The 19,239-nt window shown below is 42.3% G+C and overlaps 1 protein-coding gene across 6 annotated transcripts in view; it reads right to left on the bottom strand.

Moving 5' to 3' along the window:
• Window positions 1-5,975: 5,975 nt before the first annotated feature.
• NFATC2 (nuclear factor of activated T cells 2) overlaps window positions 5,976-19,239 on the bottom strand; it is a gene marked incomplete at its 3' end in the record, with an annotated part of 141,388 nt that continues 128,124 nt past the window's right edge. For all 6 annotated transcript variants that reach the window (XM_082225896.1, XM_082225895.1, XM_082225898.1 and 3 more), the window contains one exon: window positions 5,976-10,744. In XM_082225896.1, coding sequence (XP_082082022.1) covers window positions 10,689-10,744 — 56 coding nt within the window. The remainder of the gene's footprint in view (window positions 10,745-19,239) is intronic.

The raw sequence follows: 19,239 nt of genomic DNA on the forward strand, positions 1-19,239 counted from the left end.
AATGGCTGGGTGTTGCTATTGAACAGGGATTCAAGGAATATTTCTTTTTTATTTGTTTTTAGATTCTCACACCCTACTGAGTGAGACTTGGTATATGCTGCACTCTTTATCTCCCAAATCAACTTTCCACTTCACTCTTGATAGCCCAGACAGTTGCACAGTCCCACCCACTTCCTGGATAAAGCTTTTCAGCTTTGGGAAACTTGCAAGCTACAGACTTGCATTATCCATGATACCCAGGGATAATGTTGGATTTAATAAGGGCCTTGAGCTTGAAACAGCCTTCTGGCAGGAGCGCTTTAGCTGCAATGTTGTGCCTACTTACCTGGAAATAAGTGCCACTGAACACCATGACCAGTAGGGTAAAACATTGTGAGGTTGGACCACTCACCTAACCTCCTTTCGACTGCTGCATAGCTGGACAAGCAGCTGGAGGGGCTAGGTATTGGTGTAGTCAGCCCAGTTCAAACGCTTCGGCAGGAGTACCAGATTGGCTCTGCCAATGCCTTTGCACTACACCAACCTTGCCTCTGCCTCAACTTTCCTCATCTCTGTCCTGGTGTAGTGACTCAGCTGGAGGGAGGTCAGGTGAGCGATGGAGGCCCACCACCACATCTGCTACTTGCCATGGCATTTACTTTTGAGTAAATAGGTTTAGGATTGCACAGCTTTCGTGCTTTTATTCCTCGCTCCCCACCATCCCATCAGTCTCTTGGCATGCTCCAGCCACATGCCATCTTCCCCTTGGTCAAGGTTGCTAGGGCAGTGCCCCATTCGTCAGCCTCCACCGCTCGTAGATGCACTAATACAAATGCAAGACTAACAACAACATGGAAGAGCATTTGACAAACAGAGCCATATGGGCTTATTAGCAGCATATCCTCCAAAGGAATGCATTGCTAATTCAGTCATGTTGTTAAGCCGGATGTGTGGATGTGACTTTACAACTCACTGCCGCACTCTGCTTGGGACTTTGCCAGATCCCGGGGTGTCTCCCTCCTTCTTTCTCATTAGCTCCATGCATCTCTTGACAGGAAATATAACTGGCTCTGCGTTGTCAACAACGCAGGAGCACTTTGCTCACAGTGTGTGGTATGTTAACATGAATGTCTCTGCGGTGCCAGAATTATTGGGGGGGGGGTAGGCTGATGCTTTCCTCAAGGGGGCAGTGATGTGCTTTGCAGAAACGACTCTTCTGCTGGTTCCGTTTTTTAAAAGTTGTGATGGGTGTGTTCAAGGTGTTTCCTTTTTCATCGGTAAGGAATGTCATTCATTTAAAGCTCAGCTCTTCAGTCACTGTAGAGGAGACACGGAAAGTGTTTGCCAGGGTTGTGTGTGGCAGTTATAAGCATCATGGAATGGCAGAGTTGGAAGGGGTTGAGGGGTCATCCAGTCCAACCCCCTCCAATGCAGGGACCACAGCTAATTATAATGCCTCAAAATGCTCTACAGTGTATAAATCAGATTCCTGTGATGTGGGGATCAACAAACAGACAACGGAAGTGGATCCTGGGAGCCCTTATGACTTCAAGGCTGGACCAAGTACAGTGGTACCTCAGGTTAAGAACTTAATTCATTCTGGAGGTCTGTTCTTAACCTGAAACTGTTCTTAACCTGAAGCACCACTTTAGCTAATGGGGCCTCCCGCTGCCGCCGTGCTGCCGCCGCCCAATTTCTGTTCTCATCCTGAAGCAAAGTTCTTAACCCGAGGTACTATTTCTGGGTTAGCAGAGTCTGTAACCTGAAGCGTCTGTAACCTGAGGTACCACTGTACTCCTCGGTGGTCCAAAGAGTTGACTATCGTTTCTACATTTTAATATCCAAATGTGATTGACAGCTATAGTTTCCAACCAGGGAAAGATTTTGCCCTGGTTCTCCTTTTTATTTTCAGTCCATACGGACACAGATGTGTTTTTGCATTTGTTTGCTATTTTAAACCCAGTGCTCCCCCCACTTTCTTCTATATGCATCATGCATTATCTCCCAACCAAGGATAACATTTTAAATAGACTCTAGCCCACAAACGCTTTTGTCATAATCAACGTCTTAGCCTAACAAGTGTTACAAGGATCTCTTATTGGTTTGGCTAAAAGACACTCATACTTCCACCTCTCTCAGATCCCCCAGCGGGCCAACAACACAAACTGAAAGCAGAAAATAAAGAGTAGAGAATGTAGTGTTTGTTGGCCAACAGTTCACTTTAGGAGGTATGGTTGGTTGTTTAGGTCTACCACCTCTCATACCCTAGTGTCATTCTGCAAAATTACCTGCTGACTAGGGACGTGGGTGGCGCTGTGGGTTAAACCACAGAGCCTAGGACTTGCCGATCAGAAGGTTGGCGGTTCGAATCCCCGTGACAGGCTGAGCTCCCGTTGCTCAGTCCCTGCTCCTGCCAACCTAGCAGTTCAAAAGCACACCAGTGCAAGTAGATAAACTGCGTTTCCGTGCGCTGCTCTGGTTCGCCAGAAGCGGCTTAGTCATTCTGGCCACATGACCTGGAAGCTGTACGCTGGCTCCCTCGGCCAATAAAGCAAGATGAGCACCGCAACCCCAGAGTCAGTCACAACTGGACCTAATGGTCAGTGGTCCCTTTACCTTTGCCTTTAGGGAAGGTCCTAAACATGTCCCATTGGCTCCTTCTTCACAGGACATGTGTGGCTTGCATTTGCCAACCTGATGCCCTCTAGATGTCTTGGACATCAGTTCCAGCCAGAACACTTTAATTGGATCAGGCTGATGGTCGTGTAAGCAGCAATTTGATCCTTGGATAACCCAGCTGCAGCATTCTTGTTGAGGCTTCTCAGGAGCTTTTCATGTCACCCCTCTGATTACACAAAAAGTACAAGCACATAAGAAGAACACACATACAGTAGTTGTTGCCCTCTGATTTATTGCTATACTATAATAATACAAGCTGTATAAAAATATTTTACAAAAAGCAAAATCACAATTAAATTGGAGATTAAAACATTACATGGGGGATATATCAAGATACAACCTCAGTTGTTGTTTTAAAAAAGTTAAAACATTTTGAACAAGCAATTTTAGTTTAAAATATATATATATATATATCTGAGCAATTTAAAAGCTGCTTTCCCTTTAGGCGTCTTTTTGTTTTGCAGTAAATAATGTACAATGCTAGCTGCAAATATAGGCTGGATATTTTCTTTAGAGCACCTGGAAACACACCAAAATGCATGCTATGCTTGATTTCCATGAGAACGAAAGGGTCTTTCTTGCCCATGCTGAATTGCACCTTAAGAGTGTTTTCACCAGGTTTTTTTTTTGCTTAAACATGTATTTTAGTTTTTCAGTTTCTTGCGTGCAAATGTTGTTGACAACCAGCAAAAAAATGGAAAAGAGCCATCTTTTAACCAAATGTGCAATCTGATTGGCACAGTTCTTTCATTTGGTTTACAGATGTGGGAAATCGAAATCTTTGGTGTCGCTTCAGAAAAGCACTGCTGGATCCCACCAAAGGGCTATCTAGTCTAGCATCCTGTTTTCCACAGTGGCCAACCAGATGTTCCTGGGAAGCCAAGGACCAGGACACAAAGGCAAAAGCTCTCTCCCATTGTTGCTCCCTGCAGCTGGCATTCACTGGTATGTTGCCTCTCAACCTGATGGTTCCATAATCAATAATGGTCAATAGGCTGGTGCCCCATTACAGGATGGTCTCAGCATTTCTGCTTCCGAGAACATCCCTTATACATACAAGTAAGATTAACTGTGTTGTATTTTACTACTGAACGAAAGGAAGACTGATGCACTTTATATCTTGGTGCTCAATGAAGTTACACCTGATTTTCCAAATGGCAGGAGATGGTCGGCAATTAACTGAAGTTTTCCAGCTTTGCTGGATCAGTTTTGGGACAAGCTGAGATGAACACACACAAATTAGTGCAAATAAAAAAAAAATCAGTTATATTCCATATCCATAGACTTCAGTCTGATGTAGCTTGGACCAAAACTCCTTCCCAACATTTGATAGCAACATTGTATGAGGGATAGCCAACTACTTCAGGAAAAGAACTGGAAGGCCGCTGCTAATTAGTATATCATTAGTTAATTGCAGAAAACAATTTGCACATCGTTTTTCTGGAACGTTAAAGGTGCCAAGTACTGTTGTTGCATATAATGTGCACAACCCAGAGATTGAAATACCTAAATTCAATTGAAAACAGGAGAACTTAAGTGTGGGTTGCACCCCACTGTGCTTATTATTTTACAATGTATTTCTTCCGATAGTCTTTATCCTCACATGTTAAGAACCTGAGTTAATACTCTGAAACTCGTGGAAAATGTAGACTTTAAAAACAAATGAATCTGTGCATCCTGTTGCTCTCTTCCTGTTTTCTGATCATTTAAGCTTTTCGCTGTTAGATTTATAGACATTCATCTCTGTAAGCGTGAGGACTAGAAACTAATGTTTACAAATAAAAGCTAAGATTATCAAGACTCTCAGTCTCTTGCAGACCGCACAAAAGAGCCTTGCCAGACATATTTGCCATATCAACAATATACCCGATCCACTTTGGCCTATATGAGATTGTACAATTGCTACAGCACATTCATTTGACTTTGTGCAATGCCCTGGAAACGCGAGAGATGCTGTTATTTAATTGTTACATTCATTATGCACAAGCAAGTAGAAATGGATAAATAAACCTTATAAACTGGCTATGACATTATTTAGTTGTCAACAAAACAGATACGGCAACTGTTCTTTGCATCTCTTATTCAGCAGTACTTATGTGAGGAAACTTTCAAGCGAAACGTTCAATGGACAAATTGTTCCCAAGGTTATATTTAAAATGTCAATAGCCATACAAAATGGCAGGATCATAAACATACACGGACTTACACATCACACCAAAGAGTCACTGAGGCAGCCTCGCCCAACCTCGTGCCCTCCAAATTTTTCGGACTACCCCTCCCATCACACCAACTGCATTCAACAATACCAACCATGCTTGCTTTTGAGTAAGAGCACTTATTTAAAGCTGCAGCTGAAGGAATGCAAACTGGAGATTTATAAATACCAGCATGGAGGAGTTGCATTATTTGTGGCAGTTAAGAAGCATAGTAGACATTTTTCTTCTTCTTTAAAAGGATCGTATAGTACAAAATATATATATTTTCAAATAATAATAATAATTGTGCTATCTAATTTCAAGAACTTTGAGATATAACATCAAAAAGCAGCATGTTTTTAATATAGTAACCTAGTGCTATCTTTGAAAATATTCTACATTTTAGAACGTGCTGTATTTTAACAAGAAGATGGAAAAGACACATCTTTACATGAGACACACAGTCAAGGCAGGTGTAAGCATGAAGCCCCAATGATTTTGACTGATGGGTAAAGCATGCACTTAACTCCTCTCTCTCCCTGAAATCAGTGGGTTTGTGTTGTCTATATGACGTACATCTTACGTGAATCTACTATCTAGCAAAAAGAAGAGAGAGGAAAAAGTGCTTCAATTTGGCTGCATTGTACCCACAGACAGTATTAACTGAGTGCAAACCATAACTATTCAACATTCTTTCTACCACTGTCATCACATCCAGCAGACACTTTAACCTCAAAGCCACTAAAATTCAGGTGATCTCAAATTTTGTTCAATCTCACACATTAAAAATAGAAGAGAAGCCTCCGCCCCACACACAAATAAAAAAAAGAGGGAGATAATTTGTAACCAAATTGTGAGCATTTAATGACAAATTATCTTCCTCTGCAATTTCTCCTCTGGCAATCTTTACTTCCAAAAGGCATTCAACAATGACAAAAGGCCCTTCCTAACATCTGCCGTCTCTGTAAATACCCGCCGACTGTTTAGATGTTAAGATGGATGGCTTCATTTTCTCTGTATTGTCTAATTTGGTGCAAAAGTTTACAGGAGCTCATCCTGTAATTTGCAGGCAAAGATGTGATAGGAAAGTGAGTTTTTAAAAAAACACCAACACAACCCAAACACAGTGAGATGATCTTTTGAGTCGCAATATTTTGCTTATACTTTAGCACAGTATAACATTGATGGAAAATGCATTACAGTTGTCAGCCTACAGACAATGCCTTGGGAGGACTTTTGGTACAATAGCAGGAAGGCACTGTAGTGAAACATTCAGATAACTGAGGAAAGAGAGAATTTCCTCATATGCAACTATGGCTGTCTTCCAGAGAAACTGAGAACAAATTACTCACACAAGGCAATTCACTTGCCCCAGGTGAACCTGATGTTACTTTGAACATACACACACTCCACTGCCCCCAAAGCTTGTGTCAACATTGCAATCAATAATGCTGCAAAACTATTGCAAAAGGAAAAGAAATAATTTAGTACACGGAAGCTTTCAAAATTATTTATGCTACCTTAATGTATCCACTTATTTTATTAGAAAGAGAGATCTATACAGCGGCTTTGAAAAGGCCTCCCTTGATTTGGAAATACATATATACCTGGTTAAGGCTCTATTATTAGCAAGCAGGTGCTTGCAAAAATGTTCAAAAGCTGATGCAGTAGGATAGCTTGCCTTCATATAGCCATAAAAAAGTGTAGTCTATATACTACAGATATATGAAACTGTAACCCAGCAGGTAAGGAAGATATTAGAGGATTTAGCAGTACACCTCCCATTTGTTTCATTGCAACTTGCAAAGAAGCACTGAATGAAGCATATGGATCATTCTGAAATAATCTGTTGTGACTTCATCCCCGTGGAAATTGGAGAAAAGAGAGCATAATTCACATGTCTGTACTTTTTAAAGCTTGTGATGACACCTGATGGTTGCCTCAGCGTGTGTTAAAGCTCTGTATCTGTCACCTACCCTAGATTGATCCCTGTATGGATATTACCATACAGGATGTCCCTGATTTAGCAAGAAAGCATATACACCTCAGGATTGATCAGAAGTACCACAATGTGATTGATAACATGATGTATTGCTGTCTTATTGGGAGGAAGGGAAAAAGCAGGAATGCAGCACAGCATTCCAAAATAGCCTATACTATCACCTGCACAAACTTACATTGCCCTGCTCTTGAACAGAAATGCAAGTTCAGGGCACCATTCTCAATGAGCAATTTTAATTCAAATAGGTTGTCAGAGCCTGTGATCCACACACCAGAAGTCCTGTTCACCTATGTAATATGTGATGGGAATTGTGCTGAAATCATTTTGTTTCGCTTTACTTCTATTCTTTCTATTTTAAAAAATGCACTTTAGTCCCTTTATTGCGTAAGCCTCATCACAAGTCCACATAGTTCTCTTAGCTTATAAGAGTGTCCAAAAGCACTATAAATCTGCCAAATGTTTGGTTTTCGTTTACTGCTGTTTTGATGTTTAAAGCCTTGCCCAATTTTCACCACTTTTTTTTTTAAAAAAATGCATTTTATTTTGGCTTGTCTGTACTGAGCCAAGATAAGCATTATATTTTAAAAGGCACTTCTTTTTAGGACAAATAACAGCAACCAAAGAATGGACAAAACAATTGGATGTTTTGTCTGGTACTTTACTTGGCATGAGAATGACCCCAAGGTATGATCTGAAAACCAGATATCCTGACAGGCATCTGTGGATTTGTTGTTGAAATGAATATGAATTGTGATTGAGGACTGGCTTTAAAGGATAGTCAGGTGAAACTGAAAACCAATTCACATGCCAGAAACATCTGTCCTGCCCTCCAGTTGGAGCTGCCAGGTTGCAACCTTGGAGATTCTTTTTTTTTTTACTGGCATAATATGTTGCATAGCTTGTAACTACTCAGAACAGACCTGCTGAAATTAATGGGGCTAAGTTGGTCCTGCCCATTAATTTTAATGGGCTTACTCTGAGTAGGATTAGCACTGATGACAACCCATTTTAATCATGTTATTATGCTTAGTGGATGTAAACAGTTGACAGGCATTTGGGTCCCACTGAGTTGTTAGTGTGGGATTTTTAAATAAGTGAAGTACTTTACTTCGGGGGGCCCTTTTTTGAGGGGAGGGGATGCTTCTTTTTCTCCCTTCTTCCTCAAAATAACAGACTCTTTATAACAGGCTTCCTCAACCTCAGCCCTCCAGATGTTTTTGACCCACAACTCCCATGATCCCTAGCTAGCAGGGCCAATGGTCAGGGATGATGGGAATTGTAGTCTCAAAACATCTGGAGGGCCGAGGTTGAGGAAGCCTGGTTTAGAAAAATTTCCCTTAGCTACTTTCAGTGTTATAATTTGCCTAGCTAAACAAGATCCGCTTTAATGTCATTATGGCTTCTTAATGGAAACAGTGACATCCCCCAAAGGCAGGGGGAAAAAATGCAACAAGAGTTTCTGTGGCCTCGTTTTTAAAAAAGAAATAGGATGGAATGCAAAACTCTCATCTAACTTTGTGTGGACTTGGTAACTTTTGACTTGATCATCTGGTAGGGAGCTGTGCCAGCACAACAGAACTTCTGGAATGTAGCACGCTTTGCCAACATTGCACAAACTTTAAAGACACCCATGGCAGATGAACTGGTCCCACTTTCTTTGCTTGGTAGTGCAGACATCCCAAGAGGGAATCAGATCAACAGTATGGAGAGCAGGGAGCAAATACTGCTACAAATTCACTATCATTAATAAAGAGATGGTGCAACGGGAAGGACTTGTTATAGCTCTGGGTCTGTAGGAACTCTTCCTGCTGCTACTAATTATTTTGGAGTGCCCAGTTGACACTGGGCGTTAGGACTTGTTTCCCTTCTGCCCAACATGTGTTGTGGGGCCAGGGCAGGGGACACAAACTGTGAGCCAGTACTTTAGCAAGTAAGAGTACTAACTGTTTCACTATACTATTTGAAAGACTATGCTTGAGTCAGTCCACACATCTGGGTACAGAGCTCCCGGGATTGAAGATAGGGAACTACATGTTTGAAGCCACCACACACACACACACACACACACACACTTGTGACAAGCTAGCATGTCAGGTAGAAGTATCTGCTGTCTGACCCTGACATGATACTTTTCCACAGGCAGGAAAATGTTCTGGAGCAACATGCCGACATGCAACAACTTCCTGCTTCCCCATCTTCAGTCCGAAATGGTGCAGTTTCAGGAATCTGTAGCATGTGCTCTACCCAGATGTGTAGACTGACTCTTGAGTCCCCAATTCTGCAATACGGCAAGATGGCCAAGAAGAGAGGCTGTTCCTCATTGCAACACAACCGTTAGAGAAAACAAGATCTCCACATTGAGAACATGTTAATCATTCTTGCTAGGAAATTTAAATATACTTCACTAAGGGGAAAACCACTTCTGCTGCAACATCGTTAAAAAGGATCCCTGAGTTTTCTGGGCGTTTTGAGAACTATCGCAATGAGCACCAAGAAACTGCACTTGATTTCAATAATTGGCAGCACAATGCTATATGTAGCTACTCAGAAGTAAGTCCCAATTGAATGCAATGGGGCTTACTCCCAGGTAACTCCCAAGATGGCAGCCTCAATTATTCAGTATCATATGTTTTCTGTAAATAAAAACTTGAAAGTGTAAGATCTTTTAGGGTTGCCTGCTCTTATGATTCTTATGAGAAAGCTTGAGATCTGATGAACTTGAAAAGCCCGAGAAACAAAACATAATAGCACTTTCCAGTTTAAGTTGAGATGACTTTAAAAACATTCTGCTCTTTGTAGGGCTGAGGGGGGACCTAAAAACAACAACCCCTGTTTCAATTTTGCAGGGCCATCCATATGGTCAAATACAGCACCTGATAAATTAATAGGAAACTGGAAGCACCACCAAGCCAAAGTTAACCACTGTAAGTTCCACCGATTTCAAAAATGAGTTTTAAGCAGATGCTGAAATCTCTTCTGTGAAATCTGCAGGCCTTACAAAAAAACTACAACTGAATTTTGGGCTGTACTATGCCTTGAGTTTGTCTCTTTTCTAGTCCAAAGCAGTGAAAATGTGACTTCAGTGCATCCCATGATCTGAGCAACAATGTGGTAAAGCCACAATCACAAAGCATTATGCCTACAATGCCTGGTTTTCTTCCCCCTTTCCATTACAGCAACCCTCCTGCATTACACCGAAGCTCCTATGATACCGTGCAGAGCGATGCCTCGGTTTAAAAAAGAACAAAAATACATGATGCAAGCAGAGAGCTGTTCCTTTATGTTTTTCTCCCTCACACTGCCTATGCGTTATCTCATAATTAGTTCTGGCCATTAATTTCCTCCCTCCCCAAATCTGATAATTTTCTAGGAACATCACACTCTGTATTTTGCTGAGCGGGTGACTTTGCAATTCATCTGTTGTTCCCAGCACACATAGAATTTTACTTTGCTTCAACACAGGCTTCTAGATTGATGTTCTCTTTTCGTTGCTGCTGAAGTCCTCTTTCCTCTCTCTCTCTCTCTCTCTCTCTCTCTCTCTCTCTCTCTCTCTCTGTAGTCATATTAATAGGTTGTGCCAAGCACATGCATTGCTACATGAGAACGACATGATCTTTGGACAAAAGGAAGAGTGTTCTTTTTGATGTTTACAGTGAGAGGTGCCGAGCTGCTTAGTCAAAGCTGTCAGTTTGAAGCCAGTGCATTGTTCCTGGTGTTGAACCGGTGCCTTGAGATGATCAGTTAAGGAAGCAGGAGGCTGACGGGGCAGGAGAAGAATCTAAGAGGTCAGGTACGGAAGCATTCAGTAAAAGTTGCCGCGCAAATCTCTTCTTCTATGTTTGACTTCTGGCAGGGAGTCCAGAAAACTCTTTCCTGATAATTTCGTTAACTGTGAAGGAAAAGAGGAAGCAGGGGAAAAAAAGGTGTTACAATTAAAGGGAACAGTAAATGAAGTCACTAGTGTGATTTGCCATCAAAAGCAATGCAGAGACCCAGCATGGATGAGTGATTAAAGACCTGAGTTCGAATCATCACAGAGTCGTGAACCTCACGGGACAGTCACTATTTCTCAGCCTAATCTACCATCTCAGGGTTGTTGTGAAGATAAAATGTAAATGTGTGTGAAAATGCAGGCAGAAGTGGTTTGGTTTCTTTTGAGCGGCAATAATAGCTTTGTAACACAAAGAGTAGGCCTCTGTGCATTGGCTTAAAGAAAACCACCCCACAAAAAAATGAGTTAGATAAAATCGCTATAAATTGTTGTGGTGATTCAGAGGTTTAATCTGAAATCAAGCTGGATTTGAGTTAGTTGCTGCATCTGGTAACTTCTCTCTCTTACATCATGGATGTTGGTGATTTGGATTTTAAAAGGGCAAAATAATACTCGAATTAGAGCTGTCAAGAGATGCACAAGGGAAACTGCTTTAATGCTAATAAATATGGCTAAATCTTTGCAGATTTTTATATCACAGATGTATGTTTTGTATTACTCTATTAATAATATTGCTTAATACAAATTTGTCATGGCCTTTGGCTAGAACAATGTGTGTGTGTGTGTGTGTGTGTGTGTGTGTGTGTGTGTCAGGTCAAACTCTCATTAGCTTTGCTCTGTGTCCTTCTTGGCTGCTTTTGCCTAGCTGGAATACCTCTTTAGCATCACCTACTTTTTGCTCTGCCCCCAGTCCTACAATGGGCATCAGACCCTTGCCATACATTATTCTCTGCTCTTTGGAGGGAGGGAAGAATACAAAATGGCAATGCAATGTAATAATGCATCTAAAACTATTTGCAGCATAATGCTATAGCTTGTCATTTTTACCCCCCATTTTTCAACCTATACTCTGAACTAAGAACAGGCAAAATTGACAGCTGTATATGTAGGAGTTCTACCCAGCAGTGAAGTCTGTGCATCCTCACTGAAAATCCTTTCTGGCTTGAGAAATTCCACTAGATACCACTCACAGAATGGTGAGCCTCTCTCTGCAGCCTTAAGAACTTTTAAAAAAACCTTTTTGCAACAAGAAGATGAGAACTAACATATTTTCTGGATAACAGGATTCTGAGACAATGATTGAAGTCTGCGCTTTTTCTAAAGTTTCACAACCCCATGACTCCATGGCCAAAGGTATAAAAATACTATCCACAATTTCAATATTAAAAAAATCCATCTCAACTAGTGTTTACAGAGTTCCACTGTCAAACCTGGCACTAGCCATTTCATTTCAAAGAGAATTAAAGCATGCTTCCTGTTCCAAAACATTTATTTCCACAATCTGAGAACACAAACAGGGGATTTTGCACGTTTAGCTGGGCAATGTTTAGCTGGTGTCCAGGTGAGGTTAGTGAATATGCACAAGTAACCACTATGTGGTTCACGGGTAATGTGAACAGTAATTGATCAACTATGTATTGGTTCATGTGGGGAATTATGCATATTGGCCAGGCAATGTACAAAAGAATCTCTGATCAATTCACATACTTGGGCATATTACGATGATTTCTCATAATGAATGGGAAATGTACCCAATCCCCTGTTGGTTTTGTCAGCCAGTATGTATTCTACATGCCTCCATGTGCTTAAGCATGTTCTCCATAAAGCTCACAGGAATAACCCCTCATCAAGGTCAAAATGATAGAACAAACAAAAAAATATCAAAGCAAGTACATATCCAACTAAAAACAAAGGATTTAAAAAATGGCAGCTCTAAGGAAAGGATTTTCGGGTAAAAGATAGAAGGAAAGGGTTAATCCCCACACCGTGTGTGGCCCTGATCCAGAACACCTGTTGCTAATTCTTTTCAAAGAATGTTGGCATCCCAAACACAGTATTTAAAGATGTGTTTAGCATCTCATATTTTTGTTGTTGTTCTTTAGTCGTTTAGTCGTGTCTGACTCTTCGTTAACCCAAAATCAATGACCACTTAAAGCCAGCCTAAACAAAGAATGTCCAGTATCGGAAGAGCACAGTGATGCTAGAATCAAAAAGGTCCCAAGGCAGGTTCAAGAGTGACTGCTCCTAAATCCTTAAACTCTATGCATGGATAACATGGCTAGGACAGCATCCTCTCTGGATCTCAGCGACCATGGGAAAGTATGTCTGAAGAGGCAATCTTTCAGATAATGCAGTTCCTTTTAAAAAATAATTCTGCTGCTCCACTATTACCCAGGGTCTCCATTTCCCTTCCTTTTGGGCAATGCTGGACATTGGCTGACTGCTGTTCGGGCTCAGCTACTTAAACATAGCTTAAACGTAGTGCAGGTGGCGCTGTGGTCTAAACCACTAAGCCTCTTGGGCTTGCTGATTGGAAGGTCGGCGGTTCGAATCCCAGTGACGGAGTGAGCTCCCGTTGCTCTATCCCACCTTCTGCTGACCTAGCAGTTTGAAAGCACGCCAGTGCAAGTAGATAAATAGGTACCGCTGCGGTGGGAAGGTAAATGGCATATTAACAGTTTAGTCATGCTGGCCACATGACTCACAAAGCTGTCTGTGGACAAATGCCGGCTCCCTTGGCCTGAAAGCGAGATAAGCGCCGCAACCTCATAGTCGCCTATGACTGGACTTAACCGTCCAGGGCTCCTTTACCTTTGACCTTTTACTGAAATGTGCAGCATGATGCAACTGGCCAGGTTCCATGCGGAAAAACTTAATGAACTCTCAGAATTATATTGATTAACAATTGTCCAATGTTCTTGACTAACATGCCAATTTATAGTGATTTTATTACAATTTTAGTACAAACATTGGCTTTTGAATTTTGAAATTGTTAGTTAAATGATTATCATGTTTTGTTTTGTTTTGTTTTAATCTTTCTTGGGGGGGGGCAGTGAGAGGAGCCTGGGATATTCCACAGGATATCACGTTAGATTCCTCAACTACAACCACAGGATTGCAAAAATTACAGTGAAAAGATCCGTGAAGTCCAAGACACTGTGAGATTTTATCTTACGAACATAAGATATGTGTCTAAGATTGTTGCAGTCTTATACACTCTTGCTCCTGATAAAACGTCCTTCAACATAAAATTGTGCTGCAAATGTGCTCCAAACCTTTGGAGTGCATTTCAATGCACATGCATGGAATCAGGCAGTACGTTTTTTTAAATATTTGGACTTTCGGGTGCTGCTTGGTTTTTTGTAATTAACGAAGCCTGAAAGCACACTTGCTTCCCACATCAGTTGCCCTTCTGGAGTATTGCAATGTAAGGGAGCAGCCAGCGGGAGGTGAAATTGATCTAGTTTCACACGACCCAAAGGCTGACACTTAAAAAAAAAAAAGAAATTAAAAAATTTAAAAAGCCTTCCTGTTTTCTCTACCCAGGAAATGAGAAGAGCAGATCTTCAATGGAAATTTTTCAGTCTCTTGAGTGCTAAAAATAGCAGTTAGGTAAAAAGAGGTGGGCATCAGCACTAATGAGGGAGTGGAGCTTCATTTCCTTTCTGTAAACAAACTGAGCTGCGGGCTGGTTTATTTATCAACACATTTGTTCACATAGTTAGGTATAGGAGAAGGAGGGGGGGGGAAAGCTCTCCATTGTAGAGACATTTCCTTTTATTTAATGAAATCAACCTGTTTGGAAATGTGACATTTTTCCTGTTAGAAAGCACCAAGGCAGCCAAATAAGAAAAAGAAAGAAGTGTGTGTGTGTGTGTGTGTGTGTGTGTGTGTGTGCGCGCGCGCGCAGGGCGGAATGGTTGAATAGTGTTAACATTTTAAATGTGAGCAAGGAAAATCCCTGATGGATTAAAGAGCAAAATGACGTTAACCTTTTTTAAGCGTACTGAGGCAAGTGCTTCTAGGGATAGATAAAGCCCAGTTCAGAGCTGTGCTGAACACATCTCATGGAAGAATCAGGTCCCATTTCTTTCACAGGTTTGCTGCCACACCTAGTTTCCTCTGGATTATGCCCACAAAATGCAAGTCAGTGCATAAGGTACGCATACCTCGCCCTCACCTGTGTCTGGTCTGTACCTCTTCAGATGGAAATTTATAGAACTGAATGTTCCTCCCATCCACCCCCTGCCAAAAAATAAAATAAACATTCACAGAAAACTAGATGCCAGGGAGTATAGGGTTCTAGTCTGGCCTCCTTCCTGACATGGGAGTTCCCTACAGGGTGATCTCTTTTTTTCCATCAAGGAACATTCTGCCACATGACAGAGGAAGCCTCCAACAATACTCTGAAGTGGTACAGGCCAGATCCACGTTTACTGCCTCGGGGAGAAGGAGCCCTGAGTTCCAATTAACAGCATTCAGTGCTAAATTCAGCATTTCACTTGGTGGGTGTGGCAGCTCTGCAAAGTTCCTGCCATCAGTAGTCCTGCACATGGATTGCTGAAACTGGGGGACGCAAGTGTAGAACAGAGCGCGCCCCTACCTGCATAAGCCCGCTCACCCTTTCGCGTGTGGCCAGTGGCGTAGCGTGGGTTGTCAGCACCCGGGGCAAGGCAAGTAATTTGCGCCCCCTAACCCGTGGATTTGCGCCCCCTAACCCTAACCCCCAGATGTTGCGCCCGGTGCGGCCGGCCCCCCTGCACCCTCACGCTACGCCACTGCGTGTGGCGGCATTGCAGGACGGAGAAGGCTTCATTGGGGCGGAGGAATTCAAGGGCCCTGGCTGGGCCCTTCCTGATGGGTGGAGGAGGGGGCTTTGGCAAATGGGGGTGCAGGCTGGGACTTGGGCTGTGTGGGGGGCGGGGGGCGGAGCCAATGGTGGACCCACCCCTTGGATCCAACCCTTGCTCATTTAAGCAGCCAGCACCCTGGGCTTGGCTGGTTTCTTCCTGCACCGGGCTTTCGGATCTCACTTTGGATTTCTCTTGCGCCGATTTGTGTCCCGATTTTCACAGGACATTCCTGGAATTACACAGAACCCATACCAGCTTCTGATGTGATCCTGGAATGTCCTGCCCCCCCCTCCAGTGCCAGCATGGAGGAGGAGGAGCTGGTGCTTGCAGTGGTGCCACTGTCTTGCACAAGTCAGCGGGCAGCCGTGAGACCAAGGCACCAAAAGATACATGTCCCAATTTTCATCAGAGGGGTGTTGGAGGGTAAGTGCTGCACACATGAACTGTAATTTAAACACAACTGAAGCCACATGGAGCACCACTAACGACCTTTGGCATGTGAGGCATCAAGTTTCAATCAGCATTTAAGCTCTTGCAGCTAAGACCAGAACTGAAGTCACACCCCCTACTCTGATTTCAGCCATTTTTCATTTGTGCCCATTTACACATGGGTCTTCCTGCCCACAATGAGACCCCCCCTCACATCAATGGAGAGGAGAGCTCCGTGGACCCTCTTTTGACATGAATGGTGAAGATGACTTGTGCATTATGTGATTGTGTAAAGAGCTGATTGCACCCGGAGCAGCGCTGTGGCCAACGAATATTCAAAAAGGATGGCAACATCCTCTTTCCTACACAAATGCAAATGTCATCGTACTGCGTGCCCAATAAAGTGAAGCTGTTTAAAAAGCAGGAATGCTTCCTAGCACAATTCTTAAGATGTTTACTTGGAGGAAAGTCCTGCTAAATTCAATAGGTCTTATTTGCTAATAAGTGTGCTTAGGATTGCAGCCTGAAGCTGTCATCACCTGCGCTCCAGCACTGAGGGTGCCTGCTGAAATAGCCCATGCCTTGACAGTCAAACAACCCGCTTCTGCATATTGTGTCACTTTTGAGATTTATTTATTTTTGCACTTCTCTTTGCAACAGTAATGCTCTCCAGTAACATGCAAAGTTAGTTAGTGAACGTTTCCAAGTTGTCCTCCATGGCAACTCTTAGCCCCCCAAAATGCTGTTTTCGGGTAGCACAACTGTTGCGTTTGCACTGGGCACCACAGGGGTCACAAAACAGAGCATGAGAGGCGGGGGGGGGGAGGTGTCACTGAATTTTAGCATCGCATGGGGAGCCGCTGGGATTTGAGAGCCCAAAGTCTGCTACTGCAGTTCGGTGCTGCCCAGATACATGGAACATCATTAAAGAAGTCACACTGATTTGACCTGCAACTTTGATAAGGGTATCTCCAGAGTATAGATGATTGGATATGAATGGTTAATACTGTGTAGCATCACTCTAAATCAGGGTAATTTCTAGAGCTATTCCTCCAGAGCTATCCAAAAAATGTCAAGACCTGATAAGTCACACCAGCCTTTTAAAGGTTTAAGCAACATCCTAAGCTTTGGCAATTGATCAGCAGCACACTTATCTTAAACTGCACTCCCGGATGCTTTTGAGTGGATGGTTGACCTTCCAACTGCATGCCAGTGAGCAAAAGACTAATAGGCTGCACCCTGATGTAACAGAGCCTATACTACACAATGTGCAATTGCTGATTCATGATTAATGCTATGGAGCCAGCAAAAAATCCGAAGCTAGATTGGCAATGGGCTGAGCAATGCCTTACAGATTCCAGGGTTTTTCAAATAAAAAAATAATACAATGTAACTCATGCCACAAGCTTAGATTAATTTAATCAGTAGATCAATCAACTAAAGTTTGCTTGATTAATTGGTAGGAGCTGATTTTAATAGGCAAGAACACATTTACAATTTGGTAGAGCTGCAAGTGAAGTCATTTTGAGGGCTATTATCCACGCCTTATCATAAGAAAACCGAAAGAGAATGTCAGCGAGAGTGTTAATTGTGCCAATGAGTGGAATATTTTGCTAAAGTATATAACTAACCTTCTAGTTCTTCCAGTATTTTGCATATAGGATTTACGGCAGCCATTTGGCAACCCAATGATTAAATTAGCAACACAAGCTGTTGTTTAATTAACGAAACATCCTCTACTTGGTTGAAAGTCTCCAAAGTCATATTTCCTTACACTTTCAAGTGCAATGGAGTGGGCAGCGTTGAGCATGCTGGAGAAACACCTTAAATTAATTGTCAGTAATTTCATCTAGGCCCTTTTTGAACTAATTTTGAATGCATCCGGCATGTCAAATATATGCTATTCATAGCGGGGGTGTGGAGCACATTGCTTTTAAAACCTGCCACAAGTTCATGTCATCACCCCTCCTGCCCGGTCCCCATATCACATGAAAGGGTAAACAACTGTTCCATATTCACTTTTTCCAATCCACTCATATTTTTTTATGTACTTTTGATGATTGTACAGCAGATATCTCAGGCTTATTATGACTCACCCTGCCTTTGCAGTGGAGGGGGAAAGGGGGAGATGATGGTAAAGAGTCCAAAAATTCCTGAGGCCTGAATACCGCGCTTTGATTCTCGTAAATATCTAATAAAAATGTGCCCTCATTTAGTCAAATGGTTGGGACGGCATCCAAAAGATTAAGATAATCAGAGGTTTAGATAAAGGGGAGTGCTGTGTACACAGGATTACACTGTTGTGGACAACAGATTTTGAAAGAGTGCGCACCCAAGAACAGCCTGTATTACAGAGCAGAAGCATCGGCACACATCCCAGCTGGTGTGTTGTGCACGTGGCACGAGCCGATCCATGTAAACATGCGCCATGCTCATCAGCGTTTATGCATTTGCTTCGGCATCCTTATAAGAACTTGCATGAAAGTGCCCCCCAACCTTTCTCACAAGCTCATATAAGATCAGTATAAACAGTTAGGCCTGGTGAGCATTTAAGGTCCTCATTCCTACTTTGCGGGTTGCCATCTGATTGGATTTCACTTTGATTCTGACTTGATTTTAAGATGTATTTTAATTGATTGCTTGATTTTATGGTGATGTGTTATATATTTGATGTTAGCCGCCCTTAGCCCAGTTTTGGCCAGGGAGGGCGGGGTATAAATCATCATCATCTTCTTCTTCTTCTTCTTCTAAACTAGCAATTTAACCATTGTTTGGTTAAACTATATCTAGTGATGGGCAAATGTCTCAGTTTGATTTCTCTCCATTTCTCAATGTTCCGTTTTCAATTTTCCATAAGGTAAAGGTAAAGTTAAAGGACCCTTGAGAGTTAATTCTAGTTGCAGATGACTGAGGCGCTCATCTCACTTTACAGGCTGAGGGACCCAGCGTTTGTCCGCAGACAGTTTACCTTCCCGCCGGAACAGTACCTATTTATCTACTTGCACTTTTTGGGGGCGTGCTTTCAAACTGCTAGGTTGGCACGAGCAACGGGAGCTCACTCTGTCGTGTGGATTCGAACTGCCGACCTTCCGATCGGCAAGCCCAAGAGGCTCAGTGGTTTAGACACAGCGCCACCCGTGTCGTGTTCAATTTTCCATACTCCACATAAATATTTGTATATATCTAAACTGCTCATGAAAATTCATCATGATTTTAGCATGTTTCTCCTAATATATGTATTTTTGTATTCAATTTCCCATAATACAATGAATATTTGTTTGTTATTTTCACCAATGTAGGCAATTTTATGCATACTTTATCATATGCATT

The sequence above is a fragment of the Podarcis vaucheri genome (assembly GCF_965113315.1).
Source record: "Podarcis vaucheri genome assembly, chromosome: 6".
Lineage (NCBI taxonomy): Eukaryota > Metazoa > Chordata > Lepidosauria > Squamata > Lacertidae > Podarcis > Podarcis vaucheri.